Source organism: Plectropomus leopardus, chromosome 2 (genome assembly GCF_026936395.1).
Source record: "Plectropomus leopardus strain MGB_pleo_1.0 chromosome 2, ASM2693639v1, whole genome shotgun sequence".
NCBI classification, from domain to species: domain Eukaryota; kingdom Metazoa; phylum Chordata; class Actinopteri; order Perciformes; family Serranidae; genus Plectropomus; species Plectropomus leopardus.
Window position 1 is genome coordinate 33,905,714 of NC_142177.1, and position 18,229 is coordinate 33,923,942.

The window sequence follows — 18,229 nt, forward strand, 5'->3', positions numbered from 1 at the left end:
GTGTACTGCAGTTTTAAACTAGACTAATGAGCAAGACCACAAGACAAGGGGAAAATAACGTAAAAAGGAGATAATGTAGAGTTTTTGCAGGTGGATAAAGCAGGCAGACTGAAACGAGGCTGAGGATGATGGCGAGAGGCTGGAGTTGAAGCCGTGTGGCTTTGGGCATTGGTGTTTGTAGTCTGAGGCAAGGAACCAGCGTGGTTACGGCAGTGAAGGAGCTGTGGCTTAAAGCACAGGTGGTGAGAGGTTGGAGCTCAGAGGACAGAGGCAATGGAAATGGAGAAGACAGCAAATTGTCACACTGGAGAATCACACTGGAAAAATGTTCACAGTGCCACTTTACAGAGCAGAAACAATGTTGGAGCATGAAAGAGAGAGAGACTGCAGTTTTAAAGCTGCAGTTGATGAGCCTGGAATGAGCAACAGGTGTACATGCAGAGCTCCAGCACCAGGAAGCCACGCCCAACTGCTGAAAGCACACAGAAACACAGCAGAAAAAAACACAACAACCAAAAACAAAAAAACATCAAGAAAAATATATGAGAAAAACACACAAAATCCATACCATACATTCAGTCTCTTTTCTACACTAATGTGTGCATTGCCATTCCTCTTACATTTTCTACAGTTAGGAATGTATTGATCCTCAGACTCTCGTGTACAAATTATAAAGAAGTCTTTTCTACAGAAGAAGTTAGAACTTTTTATTTCAGCACGCAAGTTGAGTCTGTCTGTTCTTATTGGACATTTGTGCAAATAATAACTCATTATCATTATCATTTGATAAGGTTACAATGACATATATTTGTAAGTTTGTTTGTATATATATATATATATAAATTTGTGTGTGTGTGTATATATATGTGTATATATGTTTGTATGTATGTATATATGTGTTTACATGTGGATGTGTGTGCATATATATTTCATTTCTATTTATTTTGTATTCATGAGTTAAGTTTTTAAGTAAGGAAGTGTATGTTGATTTGTTGGTCTTTTTTGTCTTTATTCTTTTTCTTTTTTAATTCAAATAAGACAGTGTTGACGTCATCACGAACTCTCAGCGGGACTAAAAGTCAGTCTAGAGAAAAACATCTGCAAAATTTTGTGTTTCTTCCAATTCATATATTCATCTCCAAATGGGATTTTAAGTATTACACAACAAATGGCAGAAATTCAGCTTGCAAATGTTTTTCACTTCATTAAGTAGGTTTACAATCATTCTAATTACCATTCATATATGCAAATTAGAAAGGGAAATAAACAATTTAGAGCCACGTTCAATAAACAACACAAATATCTTCTAGGTAATGACTAAACTCATTAATAAACACAGCAGACGGTGTTCTGGATTTGATAAAGCCATAGACGGGCACTTTAAGAGAACAGACTCTGGAAAAGGAGGACGTTATGTATATTCATGTCACAGTATGGAGAGAGCCACGCCGACACTGAATACTAACGAGAATCACAACTTCCTGTGTGTCCATTAAAAAAGTAATAAGTCCTGAAGAAAGAATGGATTTGAACTAAATAGGTCACTCGCTATCAGCAGGATGAAGACACAGCCGGAATAATTACACACTAACAAATGTAGTGGTTAGTCTGTTTTAAATGGACTCCAAAATGTTGACAGAGCAGATTAGTGCACACACACTGTGAATATAACCTTTGCCGTCAAAGAGAGAGGACAAAGGATCCAAGGCTGCATCAGTCGAGGGCTCAGCAACAATGAGTTTCAGCCAGAGTGAGAGATGGATGATTACGGGTTCACTGATGTTTGACTGCTGCGGTATTCAGCCCAGCTTTTGTAAAAAATAAAGAGGATATTTTTAACCATATTTAGCAATGACAAAAGATGAAACTGCACTGATTCTTTTTTCTTTGAACAAACTTTAGGACTACAAATTGAACCACTTTTTAAAAAAAACACTTTTTTTGGAAAGCAATTACAATCAGGCATCTCTGTGGCCACCAGGAAATGTCTCAGCAGGTACACCGTGCTGCAGGAGTGAACTGCATCACACTGTGGTTTGAAGCTGACATCTGAAATCTATTTCCACTCCACAGCTCCAGGACATATTATTTGTTTATCGAATGTATACATTGTGTTTTCAATTTCAAGTCTCTGTACACTTTTATGCATTAACAGGTTAAATGTGAAGATCTAAGTGAGAGCAGTTATTAGGAGTTATTAGCTGTGCTGGTTTTAAGTTTTGATCCATAAAATTGCACTACAAACTACTGCACTATAAACCTTGTTTCTGTTACTGTACTTGTATATAATATATTACCTTGTACAATACAAGCTGGCCTTTTGCACCCACCACATTGCACCATATTGCAGACGTGAATAAATCTAACATATGTATGTTATATACATTATGCCTTATCTGTTTTTTCTAATGTCTTATTATTTAATTCTATGTATATATTCTTCTCTTTTACTTCTTCTTTGCACTGTGGGCACGCAGAGAAATGTATTTTCAGTTCCTGTATGTCTAACATACAGATTTTGCAATAAAGCTGACTCTGACTTTGACATCAAGTAAAGGCAGAGAGCATCACTAACACTCCTTTTCTACTGAAATAAGCGTGTGCACACAGGTTTTTTAAACACTGGTAAACATGCAAAAGATAGGCTACAGACTGCTTTCTTACAGCCAGTAGAGCTGAGCTCTGTGCAGCAGACATGTATGTGTGTGTGGGGGTTGTTTTGGTGTGTTTGTTTTCATCATTAATCACAAGTGCACAAATATTTCATACAAAACCGAGCCTGTTGTCACTCACAATGTCAAAATATAGGTCTTTTTCATATGGAAAAGTTGCTATAACTGAAGTGCATTGTGTAAAACCACCATGTTTGAGGTATTGATTTAAGGGACTGAGCTTGTTTATAGTGTTTGGCTTTAGAGTAGTTTTATTGGTTGGCATTATCAGTGTTTTGCATTTGTTTTTACTGCTAGTGTTCGTTTTTATGGTAATTTTATTGCAAGGGTGTTTTTTAGTGATTGGTGCATGTTTTTAGTGCTTGTGTCCTCTCATAATGATATTTATTCTCTATATTGCACCTTAGATCTCTGAGAAAGATTTCTCATTCTGCTCTGCACAACAAATGTGTGGTGAAAAGACATAAAGCAAACAAAAAGCGGTAGAATTAGACAGTTTTTCTTCTTCCTGACGAGTTAATGATGAGTGGACAAAGTATCCGCTCGCCTTTCTCTCAGCTCCATTAAATGTTTTCTCAATTTAGGCTCCTATGTCTACTTTAGTGGTGCTTTTTGTAGTCGGCCTCTGATGGTGATGGCATATGGCTGCGAGTTGCTCATCGGGATGCGGAAATCTGTTAAGTCCCCCTCCGCTGACTTCTTGCCAATTAGTTGCGAGCTAGGTCGATGTTTTCAAATGTAAATTATTCCACACTGTGTATCGCACTGTAGAAATCTTTACTGAAAGGTGTATATAATGTAAATAGTGAGTACTTTATATGTTATATTTTGTATTTTGTTGTATTTGGATTTTTTTTAAAATTTCTGTTTGAGCTGCTGTGACAAGTGAATTTCCCCGGTGTGGGATCAATAAAGTTTTATCTCATCTTATCTTGTCTAGTACGTAATATTTACTGTACTTACATTTCAACAGTAATTTTATGTTATTAAATGTACACAAGTATTGAAAGTAAGATGCTGTTAAAAAGCAAGTAGTCAGAATTATGAGAATTATAAAGTTCTACTCACCTTAAAATGGAGCCTACATTACACAACTTCTTTTTTTACTTTGTTTTTACAATTTTACAGGATTTCAAAAAGAAAATCCAGTTTATCCTTTCCTCCCTTTTCATTCATTAGTCGGTCTCCTCCTCCCCTCCTCACCTATGTTTGTATTACAGTTTTTCTCCATTGCTTCAGCTCATTTAAAAAAAAGTCAGTGCCCCAAAAATGAAGAGTTTCTTTTTCATCGTGGAAACACTGATGGTTAAAATGTTTTGATGTTTTGTGAGTATCGCAGTGGACCTTGGAAAAGTCCTTCACATCCACAATTCACTTTTTCTATCTTACTATTTCTTCATCAACGCTGGACGGTTCATGTACTAGTAAGTTTTTGTCTTTCTAACTGAATACCATCTTGTATCAAACTGAAATGATGATTGAAGACAGTGTGAGCTGCACTCGGTGAGCCGCCTCTTATTGCTGTATTTCATCTGGGTCGACTCCTACTGATTCTGCTGTGGTCAAGCTCTATATTTACCGTATATGTTTGGCAACATTCAGATTCATGGGTGGCGACTGTCGGCAATCTTGTCAACATCATTTGTGATTGGTGATCTGAGATAAGGGAAACTCCTCCTTCATTAGTCGAGTTCAAGATTCACCTGGTAGACAATTTACTAATTTGGCGGATATCCTAAGGGATCTATATTACTGTGACGTCATTCATGGTATACATGCCTGAACTTCCTGTTTGTAATCAGGTGTGAGTTAGTAATTTTAAGTAAGGTGTGTTCAAAATGGCTGGGATCATTCAGAATCACAGTTTCTTTCTTTCTAGTGTATCACCAGCTTATTGTATATATAGGTTTATTATAAAATGTGGCACAATATTTAGTTTTGGAAATGTTTTGAACAACACCAAGCTCTACAATTTTCCTAATGTGAAAACAGAAATAATTCAGTAAGTAAATAATAATTTGTTCATATTAATTATACAGTGTTGGTGAAGCAGGAGGACTGACGATCCTATCAAGTGTTTATTTGGCTGATTGAGGAGTTTCATTTAGAGTTTCATAAGTCCATGTTTCATTTAGCAGATAACTCAGTATCTGCTGCTAGTTGCACCATACGGAGTGAAAGATGATCCTTCTGTTGTTTATTTAGATCTGCGAAATGCTACCGAGCTCGTGTCATTATGATGCAAAAAAAAAAGCACAAAGATGGTGCGAAATGTGTCTCTTTGAAAACTTTTGTCATTATCAGACATGAAGAAAGTCCCCAGACATGGCATTTGTGCACAATATCTCACCAAACAGATGGGAATGTATTAATTATAAAACATAAAGGGTTCTGCTTTTAATCATGGTTTATTTGGTTTAATTGCAGCTATGTCACAGATTTGCCTGTTTTTGTCCTATAATGACTTTGCGAACTGCTGTAGTGTGACATTTTGATTCTATACATTTAATTTTCGGAAGCATATCTTGGAAACATATTGTCTGTTGAGCTTTAAAACATCTGCATAATGCTGTAATTAACTCTACCAAAGGACACACGTATTCGCCTGCACTGGAGCGCTCTTTTGAATTAAAGTTCTTTACAGTGGCCTTCATACAATATTCTGGGGTTTCTATATTTAGGCATTTGATTTGAATTATTCAGTCAACGTGTCCCTTTCACATCTGGAGGACATTCAAAATGATGATTCTAAAAGAAGGAGATTTAGGCTAAAAATCTGTCCTGGCACGCAGGCGTTTAGCCGGGCTGTCAGATGGGCAAATCAGGAAACAAGCCAGGGGACACAAAACGCCAAAAAGCTTGAGGCTGACTGTACGTCAACAGACCTGTGTACAGTTAAAGGACGGGTTCACTCATTTTCAAGTGTTGTAGAACAACAGTCAGAAGCCCAAATGAACAAAACATGAAACAAGTTTTGCTTTCTGTGCAATGAGAAAACTGACCAGTTGATACTTACTTACAAAAATCTTGGAAATTTATTGCCAAGATTTAAAAGTCTTATCTATAAATCTTAATTCATGTTTACTTTTTATCTAATTGTCCAGTTTACTCAAAATTAAGCAGTGAAATTCAATTTGAAAGATTTGCAAGATCTGTTTTGTTTACGTTTAGGAAAATACAAATATGTTTTGCAGCAGTTTGCAGCCAGCAGAATACAGATATACAGCACAGTAAACTTGGTTTACTGAATTTGCCAAAACTTAGAAAGACTGATTTAATCAAAATTCTAAAGTTTAATAATTTGTTAAATCTAATTACAGTGTTGGTGAAGCAGGAAGGCAGATGACCATATCAAGTGTTTATTTGGCTATGTTTCATGAAGTAGATAACCCAGAATCTACTGCAAGTTACTGATCCAAGTTAAGCCACACAGAGTGAAAGATGATCCATTTGCTGATCATTTAAATCTGTGAGATACCAACGAGCTCATGCCTCATTTGGAAGCATACAAACACAAACATGGTGCGAAATGTTTCTCTGTCAGTGTGATGGATCTGTTTAAAAAGGCAACGTTTGTCATGAGTCTCCAGACATGGTATCTGTGCACAATGTTTTGCCTTGAGCAAAATTACAAATACCCTTTCCAGTGTAATGACCCCCCCCCCCCCACATTTTGATTTTCATACAGTCCCTCATCTTTCCTTGGTACAATACAATATTTTATCCAGATTTTTTTTTCTAATATAAGAAAATCCCACTGTGGTGTGTCTGTTACAATATTGTAGGCTAGAGTTTGCTGCAGCACTTTTATTTTTTGATTTATCATGAGTTATAAGCACTTTAAACAGACTGGAATGCACAAAATGAACGTGTTTTTATGGTGAAGTGTGCACAGCTTTCACTGTGGCTTTTTACTTGTTTTACACCTCCATGTTTTTATATTTTATTATTTTTATTTATTTGGTGAAACGTGACGAATGGATGTAAATGTTGTTTGTCACTTTGGCACCTTACAAGAGTAGCATTCTGAATTTCGTTGTATGTTTAACAAACAATGACAAATTCTATTCTATTCTATTCTACTCTATTCTATTCTACTCTATTCTATTCTATTCTATTCAATTTCTCATGTAATTGTTCCGTGAATGAAAAAGCCTCTGTGCACTCCCTGATTCAATCAGTCACTATCCATATAAATAGCCTTTACAAATAAAACATATAGGCCAACCTAAATAAGTAGGCAGGTGCATGATCTCTCTCTCTCATGATCGTCTTCCTCCCTCTTCCTCTTTCTCTCTCTCTCTGTCATGAAATTTTCTCTCTCTACCTCTCTCTCCTCCTCTGTACGTGTCTCCAGTTAAATCTCCGTCTGGAGGGGGACTTCGCTGCAGCACACACACCATCATCCGTGTCTCCTGCTCTCTGCAGCGACCAGGAGCGCGTCGAACAACTTTTTGCACGCATTATTTCTTTTTCATCGTCTCATTTGTGCTGTTTGTGTCCTCATTTCCAATCATGAGCACGCAGAGAGCTCGTTATAAGAAGCTGTTTGATCACCAGCAGCGTCAAGGTGAGCTTTGTTTTTATTGCAAATATTTTTGAAACAAAAAGTTATGGACTGCTGGTGTGTGATCAAGTGGATATTTTCTGCTTGTCATTGATGTATTTATATGTTCATTTTCTTTATAGTGGATACTTCTAAGGAATGGCTCAATATACTCCCCAGATAATAACCTATTAATTGATTTACTTTGTTTTTTTAAAGACAACAATCTAATTGCTAATGTTAGACCACAGACAGGTCATAATTCCCTGTAAGAATATTACAGGAACATTATAGTCAAAGTGTTTTTAAGGTTAACTCCAATAATGCAGCTAATACTGAATTAGTCTTATAACCTTGGATTAGCAGGGTGATGCATGAAATGTGGAGACATAATTAACCTTCTGGCAGAAGTAATTAGCATCTATCAGTGAAGTGTGTGTAATGCCAATTATCCTAAGCAGTCTCCAGTTGATGGGAATAATTTGAACGACATTAGTGTGGCAGTAAAAGCAACACACAGGGGGAATCTGCTATTTGCATTTGAAACTAATTCGTTTTCTGCACTGAAGTGATTCTTCTTCGTCGGTGACCAACAAGAAAAGTCTTTTGCTATGATGGGGAAATTATGTAATTTAGGCAAAATCGGATCTCATGTCTTTATTGCTGCTGTGAGGTCTGCAGAATTGCATTCTTTAGCTCAAAGACTCTTCAAAACAGAAAAGTCAATATTTAGTGACAATTAGAATAACATTAAAGTAATTTCTTTTTAAAATTAATAATTTGTGTACAGCATTTACTGACCCTACCTGCTGTACACTTTCAAAATGTGTTTTGAATAATGAGTAATGCATTTCTGCAGGAGGTGGTCCTGACTAGACCCCGACTGATGTGTCAGTCAGATTATTCTATCTGCCAATATTAGCCCATCACAGATAAATCGTTTTTATGTTGTCTGATATGCATAATATAAAAAGTTTATTTTTAACAGAACATAATGCAAAAAAGATACCAAGAGTAATTTCGAATGATCAGATTCCCAATGAAGTATATTTCAGTGTGCAGATGCCATTTTTGATAATAACGTTCCTTGATGAACTGTTTAATATCCTGCCTCCATTACATCATGATATATCTTTGTCCCAGGTTTTTTCGAAACCATATCTGAGGAATAATTGCAAGTTTTTTCTCCCCTATATCTGTATCAGCCCCCCAAAAACCTAGTATCAGTCAGGTTCTGGTCCTGACATTATTAGGTAATATGTTAATGTGCCCTAAAAAGTGTTAGCTCCTCAATTTGCTGCTGGTGTTGATCCCCCTCTGAAATTAAGCATTTTAGGATGCCTCATTTTATCTTTCTGTGGGGGGTTGTAAAGATTTTTTTCATTTTATCTCGTTGTCACCTAAGAGGCAGGGGCATCAAAGTGGGAGGGAAAGTGGGACTGATTACTTAGGGCACAAATGGCAGAAGGGGTCCCTCAAAAATCTTTGTTTTTGTTTGTATTTTTTTTTAAAAATGCATTTCTCAGTAATTAGTACCATAACTAGATTTAAGTTTGCTGAATTAATCGGTTGGAAGATCAAACTTTGTGTAAACAAAAACAGTGCAAGCTCTCTGAGGCTCCTCTTACCTCATAAAAGCTGTAAAATGTTTCAGCCTGCCCTTGCAAAAGGATTAGTGTCTAAATGCAGAGCCAAGGGTGCGACTGCTTATGCTGCTGGAGCAACAAGGTGCAACTGGCATATGTCTTTTCTGGAGAAAGGAAAATTAGAGTTCAAAAGAGACAAGACAGAAAAGAGAGGGGAGAAAAGCAAACTGACTTTGTCAAAATAAAAAATAAAAAAGTGCATGAAAATGACATGGATTAAGAGAGTGGGCATGGGGAGGCCCCAAAAAGACTGCTTATGTATAGGGCCCAGATTTTGGTGCTACATCTTAGAGGTATATGTGTACAGCTGCAACAATTCGTCAATTGGGCAGAAAATTAATCAGGGGACTATGTTGATAGTTGTTTCAATAATTTTTCAAACATTCTATTATTTCAACTTGTCAATAATAAAAACTGAAAATTGAGAATGAAAATTTCTGACTCATATTTTATGGTAAACATATCTTTGGGGTTTTGGCTTAATCCTTGGATAATATAAGAAATATTAAAATGACTAATGAGCTGTGTGAAATTATAATGGACATTTTCCCCTTTTTTCATTGACATTTAAGACAGAACAAATCTAATTAAGTAAATAACAGGAGGATTAATGATGAAAACAATCATTAGTTGCAGCCCAAGTGATGCGTGTTTAAATGTCACATTAGTTTAATTTTAAAATATCCTTCATTTTGAGTTACAGCGATTAAAAACATAAATCTTTTAAAAGTTCTGGAAATACATAAATAGCAGAGATTAAAAGTTTGACAAGAAGACAAAAAAAAAGTAAAACTGAAGTTTGACTCCAATTAGGGATTCATCACAGAGCCGTAAAATCGAATTGCATCCTCTTCTGATACCTTTTTGTTTCATTTCTCTGTTTTTGCTTTTTTATAGCCATCCGTCAGTGTTGAACGAATCCAGAAATCGGCGCAGGATGTGTTGACGTCTCCTCACTGTTCCTCCAGTTTCTCTGAAATGGAGCTCTCTCTGCAGAGCTCCCCTTTAATCATATCCAACACCAGCATGCCACCATGCCAGAACGCCACCGGGAATTACACCAGCGACCAATTCACTGAACTCAACCTCTTTGAAATCCTGGGTCCAAAACGATCCCCCTTCGTCCTCCCTGTGACCAGCGTTTACCTTCTCATCTTCCTCACCGGGTTGTCCGGGAATCTGCTCACATGTGCGGTGATCGCAAAGCACAAGAAAATGCGGAACCCAACCAACCTCTACCTGGTGAGCTTGGCCATGTCGGATCTCCTGGTGCTTTTATTTGGGATGCCTCTGGAGATCTACGACCTGTGGCAGAACTACCCGTTCCCCTTTGGCGAGGGTGGCTGCTACTTCAAGACCTTCCTCTTCGAGACGGTTTGCTTCGCCTCAATCCTCAACGTCACGGCTCTGAGCGTGGAGAGGTACATAGCTGTGGTGCATCCGCTCAAAACACGTTACCTGTCGACGAACCAGCACGCCAAGAGGGTCATCAGCATCGTGTGGGTGGTGTCGATGGTCTGCGCCATCCCCAACACCTCCTTGCACGGCATCTTCTACCTCCCAGAACACATGGAGGAGTCGGCCATATGCACTGTGCTGAAGCCTCTGTGGATCTATAACATGGTCATGCAGATCACCACAGTGTGCTTCTACTTTGTGCCCATGACGGTGATTAGCGTGCTGTACCTCGTGATGGGTCTTCACTTGTGCAGAGAAAGGCGGCAGCCCAGCGGGAACCTGGGAAAGAACTGTAGCGGCAGCCTTCGGAGGAAGTTCAGCGTAAACGGGCGCAGGAGACAGATCAACAAGATGCTCTGTGAGTTATGTTCTCTCGGCATAAAATGTGTGTGAAAGGTTGCTATAATCTGACAGCTGATCCCCTCCAATCTGTATCATCTTCCACTGCAAAACGTTCTCAATGCCAGTATTGGCAGATTATCTGTATCAGCGTTTTATTTTAATGAAAAGTGTGTGTATTACTCTCAGCCAACACCAGGGAAGGCAGTCTGCAATACATGCAAACTGAGTGTCAGCATGTGAAGAACCTTTACTTTGTAAAACATCAGGGCGATATTATTATTCATAATTTTTTAATTTAAATTTTCACTGAATTTTAAAAAGTTGCTGGGAATCTGCCATTTATGATGTTTAAAGTTTCAGTTTTGCATTTAAACAAAGTTTTGTTTGTTTTTCATTGTAAATGCACATCAGTTCCAATATTGGTTTTTGATCTCATTAAGTACTAATAATCGGTATAGGTATTGGGCCTGAAAAACTAATATCAGTTTAACCCTAGTTAAACTACAAATCATATGTGGTCAAATTCGTCCCAGACCACCTCAGCAAGTGATTTGAGTTATCGGATCGTAAATGCATCTTGGTGGCTGTTTCGACTTGTATTTAGTGCTATCCAGTTCTCAGATCACCTGAGACGCATGTTGATGCCAGGTCTAAACAGGGTGATACAGACGCTGTCGGGTGCCATATGTGTCTGTAACAGGAGCCAAGAGCCACCAATCAGGCTGCCATGTTGGACGCCATGGGAATGAGGGCGGGTTGTCTAAAACATGCAACAAAATAACAGGTGGGAAAACCAAATAAAACCATCTTATGTTGGTAGCCCATTTTAGGTGGTTTTAGCTGGTTGAAGATGGTCTTAGATGGTCCTGACCCAGTTCTTGCCGGTCTTTGATGGTTTAGCTGGGTGGGCCATCGGTCTTTTAAGCTGGTCATGCCAAAGGGGTCTGTGAAGGTCATTTGCCAGTTCATTGTTGTCATCATATTCAAAAAATCTCTTTATGCATATCCCATGACAGTAGACTTAACTGATTTATGCCTTTTGTTTTTCATACTTCCCTCTCATGACACTGTTATTTTTCAATATTAGGGGACATTTATTTGGTTTCAATTTTACAGGACCTTCAACGGATAAACCAGCTCGAGTGACCATCACAAGCTGATCAACCAGCTTAACCATTTTAAGCTGGTCAAGCAGTTTTTTTTCAGCGGGGGTGGTAGTGAATTCCAGTGGGAGTCATCTCACAGGCCTTCATAACCTCTTCGAAAACATGAGCGAAGGTTTGAACACTGTAGCCCCCTTCAGTGCAGTTCATTTGCACACTCAAACGAGACGTTTTGATCCAGTGCTCTTTGTCAGATCTGACGTTTCCTGAATCAGTTTCTTACCGAAGTAATGGAAATCCACATGAACCTACTGCTACCCGTCAAGGTCAGAGCCGTACATGTCCACATGAGAGATGTGAAGTGTTTCTACAGCCAATTGAGCATCATAAAAATCAAAATCTGCTGACAGCTGATTGCTGATTATGTTGAAGGGATTGTCAGTCACATCTGATCAATACACACAGTCCCCATGAGGCTAATTTTGAGTCTCTGTGCATTAACCTTGTAATTTCCCATACACCTTTTTGTCCTCTGGGGTCATTCTGACCCCGCCTGCTTTGACTGTTATTTAAAGCATATTGTATAAACTGTCAATCAGTTCTGTGTTACACCTTTAGTCTTACTTAAGTCCAACCCATAACCACACATTTTTCCCTTCAGTTTGGAATTCAGGGCCAATAGACCTTGTTTATTTAAGTATAAAAAAACATATTTTGACGGCAAAAGATTTCATCTGGGGTCAGAATGACCTCAAGGACAACTCGAGGGTTAAATTGTGTTCACAACTAAGGATTTTTTTGTTTGTGATGTTAGCTGCAATGTTGGTCAGTCTTGGCGCTTCACTGGAACATCTCACCAAGTGTTAGATGGATTACCGTGAAATTATTTGCAGACATTCATAATTACCATAATTACCCAAATGATTTTGGTGACCCACTGACATTTTTTTCCAGACTCACCATAACATAAATATTTTGAATTTTTCCAGAAAATATCTTAACTACTGGAAGTTTCCCTCATGATTTTTTAAAACATATTTTTTTAAGTTTCATGATACCTTAACTTTTCTTCTTGTGCCATCATGAGGCCTAAATTTCAGTTTTCCAAAGATGTGTTGAGTTCGGTGTACAGTTAATCCAGAGCGCCTCACACACACACTTGGTGATGTGGAAATATGGGCAGGCAGCAGGGCAGGGGGTCAGTGTTCTGAATTGACGGACCGTTGATGGATTACTGAACAGGCCTACCGGGCACAGGCCCAGGGGCCCGAAGTGTCAGCAGTGTTAAATAATCGACCCATGCTGAGTGTGAGCTGGCAGGCAGGCAGGAGACTGACAATCCAGGACGTGAGACTGGCAGGCGGAGATGAATGTGAGCACAAGGAATTAGAGCAGAGGAATACAACAAAATACTCCTTGAGCTGAGGGCGCAGCGACTTCTGTAGTAGACAGAAGAATGTGGTGAAGACGGGGAGGAAAGCTGGGGTTGATATGCTGCAGCAGCTGATTAGATGATGAGATGCAGGTGTGCCAGCTGCCGGGGGCTCAGGAGCAGGTGTAGCCACGCCCACGGACACACTCAATCACAGACAGACATAGAGGGAGGCACAGGAGACACGAGGGAGGGAGAGGAAAGAGGTTTTTGGTGCAGAGACTGTCATGTTTTGTTCTACAACATAAAATATGTCAGTAAATACTCCACACATGAACTTTGCGGCTCTAACGTGTCTTAAAAAGGCACGTTAAAAGAACGTTATCAAGTAGTACCACACTGAGCACGGCTTTATAGACTCGTAGTCATGGTGACACAACTGTAGTGTGGTTTGTTTATAGCCTTGTATCAGCGTTTTACTAGTGCCGATTGCATTTAGGATTCAAAAATTCTAAAAGTGGTCATTTGTGAAGATTATCTTGCTGAACAAAATGTGTAATTATCATAAAAGTTTGATTGCCACAAAACTTAATTTCTGCAATAAACCAGAATCCAATGGAAAAATCTCAAAGGCTTTTTGATGAGGGAACCAGGGCGACTGTAACGTAACAGGTTGACCTGCAGGAAAACCTTCATCCCTGGAGCACTGTATGTAGTCCAGTAGCCCATATAGTGACTTCGCCATATTGTGGTGATGTCTAAATGAATAGAGGGAATTAATAACGTGCAATTGAAAACTGCACATATTCATGTATCTGACTGTTTTTTTGTTGCATTTTAATTGGAGGTTGTGCTCGCACTTTGTAATGTGTGACAGTGTATTTATCTGCTTGTATTTATTTTTGTAACAGTGTGCTGCCCTCATGGCCAGGTTTTTACCAGTGTGCAGCATTTTGTCTCCCTTCTTATGAGTATTCGCCCCTTTAATGTCAGTTACTACAGTGTAAACATCGTGTTGCCTCAGTGAAAAGCTGGAACAAGATGACACAAAATATAAATGAGATTCTGCCAAATGTGAAATCAGAGGATTTGCGAACCTTTTTCCAAGCTTTACTTTGTTAAAGGCTTAAATAGACAAATCTCACAAACTCTTGTTGGAAAAAGAGAGAAACTAAGCATTAAATGTTTGCCAATCTCACATTTATAAATATCTCTCACTGTGTGGAGAGCCACCAAGTTTTTGACAAAACTACGTCCGTTCGCTTGATGCCATATGCCCAACGCTGTAAACAGCCAAACAGTCTGCTGCAGCTCCCTCACTGAGAGCACCCTGAGAGCATTATGCATGGAGCATTAGCCGAGGGATGTAAGAGTGCTTTGTCACCAACCCCTGCTGCTCAGAGTGACACATTTCATAAATGGCCAGGAGCTAAATTTCCATAAAATCTGAAAGACTCATTTGGTTATATTTTTTAGGCAATTTCAAAGGAAAGTTAATGGGGCAAAACTACATAGCTTCATCTTGTTAGTAAAATGTACATGATTAGATCCACATTTAATCTAAAGTAGGCTTTTAAATGAATTTGGGGATTTTTTTTCTGAGGGGCTTTTAAAAGTGCCACAATACAACTTTTGCTGAACGTCAGCAAAGAGTCCAGTTACATGATCCTCTTAAGTTAGCTGCTTCAAAGACGCCACTGTCGAGGCTGTTATCATGCACCATTTGAATGTTTTCTTTTGAAGAGTAATGAGCCAAAACTCGTACATATCCCACAAAATCACATGCCAGCAGCAAGTATTTTGGAGGTTATGCAATCGTGTGACCAATGGAGTGCTCAAGGAGGAAGGATGTTTAATGTAAAGTTATGCACTTCACATAAAGTTACGTAGGTTTAGGAAAAGAAACATGGTGATGGCGTACTTTAAAATGACTCAACGTTCCTATGAAAGTGCAGAACAGTTTGTTGGATATCATATAAATAAGCGCGCCATGAATAACGTTACATAATACAGCTATGGAGGTTAGGTTTAGGCAATAAAGGTTACTGTGGTTAAGCTTAGGAAAAGAAACATGGTTGGGTGTCCTTAGGTTTCGGCAAGGTCATGTCACTGTCATAAGTTTTAGGAATAGAGACATGGCAATGACATACCTTAAAAATACTCAAAGTTCTCATGGTTCAGAACCTGCGTCTTCAGGGAAAAGTCTGGATTTTTGTGACCCAACCACCCCCGCAACATCCCTCCATACTGGACTCCTTGTTTATACCTGCTGGTCATGTGGTCTACAGCCTTTCAAAACATGTGGCATGTATGAATTTGGGTGCATTACTCTTCATAGTCTTCGAAGAACAGCCTCAAAGTTCACACGGTTCCTTACACCAGTCTCCTGGGGAAAGTCCTATTTTGTGACCTTCCCACGACCCCAACTTGCCTCCTAAAGCCCGATATACACTGTGCATTTTTGGACTGTCCTGGACGAAAGATGACCAACATTAAAGAAGTGCAGCGATATCTTTGGCTGTGGCTCTCAAACGGTGGTCCTAATCCTTACTTTCTCTGTGCCCATCCTCTAGCAATCGTGGTGGCGGTGTTCGGAGTCTGCTGGGCGCCCTTTCACATCGAAAGGCTCCTGTGGAGTTCCATCAGCCAGTGGACAGATCTGATGCACAACATTTATCAGTATGTTCACATCCTATCAGGTGTCTTCTTCTACCTCAGCTCAGCGGTCAACCCCATCATCTACAGCCTGCTCTCCACAAGGTTCAGGGAGTGTTTCCGAGAACTCGTTTGCTCCCATACGGAGGATAACAGCTCTGTGAGAGACTCACCGCCATTCCCTAAAATTTTACTGGAACCATCTGTCTCAGGTGGCAGAGCTCAGGCCGGGAATAAGGACTCCAACGCTTTTATCCCTCTGCTGTCTCCTAAAATGACACTGAACATGGACACCGCAATCCTTACATGTGCATGTGAGGAGACGACCTGCAAGACCTCGGTGTTCTAACTGAGAATTGATCTGATTGAACTAACAAGCATCTTACGCAGAAACCATCGTTTGACATTTTGGGGGATATAACGAGAGTTAGATGAGAAGATCAATACCACTCTCACATCTGTTAATTATGAAGTTAATGCCAGGAGATAGTTAGCTTTGCTTAAAGGCTTATTACACATTTTCATTAAAAAACAAACAATGCATGGACTCACACAAGAGAAATCCCTTTTCATCATAAATTATGACCCAGTAGAAGTGTGTGGTGGTGTAATTATCTCTAGAAACTTTGCCCTCTACCTGTATTATCTTAGTTTCTTCTTATTTTTCTTGTGTTTGGGACTTGGACTTGATAAAAAGGTAAACAGGTGCCAGAACGTAAGCAGCACACATCTACAAAGATATAGTGCTAAAAAATGCAAATAACTTGTTCCAAAATAAGAATGAATCTAAGGTTGGCTTTCACTTTCACTGGCGAGCAGTGAAGGGGAGGATGGGGCATGTGATCTGATTTTGGCGTACTAGCACCATAGAGTTGGCCTGTTTTCTGCTTTTTTTTAATTACAAGAAGTGTAACGTTCATACAGTAGTAACTTGCAGTGTACAAGCATTGTAGCAACGAGGGGCCAAATTTGAGTATTGTGTTTACAAACAGTTACAGACTATTTAAAAAAAAGGTCTTTAAAATAAAAATGAAAATGAAAATGAAAATGAGAAAATTGCTTGTCCAGCTTCCCTACAAATTCCAAGCGCCCCATAACTCACATTACTGTATATCTCATTTGTTTAATATGTGAAAATAAAGGCCTAAAAACACAGTGAAATGAAAAAAAAAACATTTTCCACATTCTAATCCTGCGTCCTTGATTTATCTTGTTACATGCTCTATATACAGTATGTAAAATATTAAAGTATTTCTATAATAAAATCCCTCTCTGTCCTGTTCTTGTGAAATGTGAAAATAATTGTGATGGCTCATCTTGAACTTGGGAGTGGTAAAAAAAAAAAACGTATCCAATCAGATGTGTAATGCACAACAATTTGTTTATAACGCACGTGACCAATGCACTGAGTTAAGAAATGAGTAGTATCACCACCAAAAGTCCGTCTACAGAAGCACACGAGGGTGGTGGATGGGTCAAACAAACACAGGACTTTCTCAAGGAGAGAATGTGACTTTTACATATTTTAACGTACATTGCAATGTTTCTTTTCGAAATCTCACTTATGTTACTTTTGTTAAGTATGCAGCTCTACGTTAAGTACGTAACTTTTAAGTACATAATGTCATTCTGTTTCATTCAAAAAATGTCACATTAATGAAGCTAAAGATGCTTGCTCAAACTTCCATGCAACTTAGAAAACAAGTTGTGGTGTTATGAGGCCAAAAAAAGTTTTTTTAACCTTAGGTTTGGATTTTGCATGCATAAAACAAGATATATCATGCTAAAAAGTGAGACATAAAGGGGCCGATGAGCACATTTTACGCTAAGTTAAGCCAACCATCTTGATCTTCTTCTCCAACTCTCAGTTAGAAAGTGAATAAGCGTGTTTACCAAATGTCAAATTGTGTCTTTAAACTTTTTACATGTCCTTAAAGAGCTTGTACGTGACCTTCGATTTGATTTTGTTTGTTTGTTACTATGGATAATATTGTTCAACAGTGCCTGCATATTCTACCTGCTGTCTTATTCTGTGACTGCTGTATGCCTTAGACGGGGAATCCAGGGGGAAAGTGGGACAGTCAAATCTGATCCGAATGTTAACATGTGGTATTATTTTCGTTGTTATTTGGAAAATTGATGTGTTGCTGGGCAGCAAAAAACAGGTCATATTTCGCCGTGTTTCAGTGGATTTTGTGAACAAAGAATGTAATGCTTTACTGTGAGCTTTACCTAATCTCGTCTCTTGTCGCACGGCCTGCCATCGTGTACTTGATTTGATTGATTGATCAGCTCCTGTTCACTGTGATTGCAAAGTAAATGCTGATTATGGCTATTGTGCAATGCCTGGTTTTAAAGAAATAAATGTTGAGGATGCCCACACGTAGCAACTCTCTTGTTTTTTTTTTGATGCCTGGTTATGGTTTGCTTCTTTG

At 38.8% G+C, this 18,229-nt stretch overlaps 1 protein-coding gene across 1 annotated transcript; it reads left to right on the top strand.

Moving 5' to 3' along the window:
• Positions 1-7,055: 7,055 nt before the first annotated feature.
• nmur3 (neuromedin U receptor 3) lies at positions 7,056-18,115 on the top strand. The gene is made up of 3 exons (XM_042510587.2): positions 7,056-7,242; positions 9,762-10,680; positions 15,713-18,115. Exons 2-3 carry the CDS (start codon positions 9,843-9,845, stop codon positions 16,141-16,143), a joined length of 1,269 nt encoding a protein of 422 aa, XP_042366521.1. The 5' UTR covers positions 7,056-7,242; positions 9,762-9,842; the 3' UTR covers positions 16,144-18,115.
• Positions 18,116-18,229: the final 114 nt, after the last annotated feature.

Bases quoted from the DNA above. Each gene is read 5' to 3' on its own strand.
- nmur3 (XM_042510587.2), top strand. From the start codon at position 9,843: ATGGAGCTCTCTCTGCAGAGCTCCCCTTTAATCATATCCAACACCAGC. The intron at 10,681-15,712 runs GTGAGTTATGTT...CCCATCCTCTAG, and splicing joins ACAGATCAACAAGATGCTCT to CAATCGTGGTGGCGGTGTTC.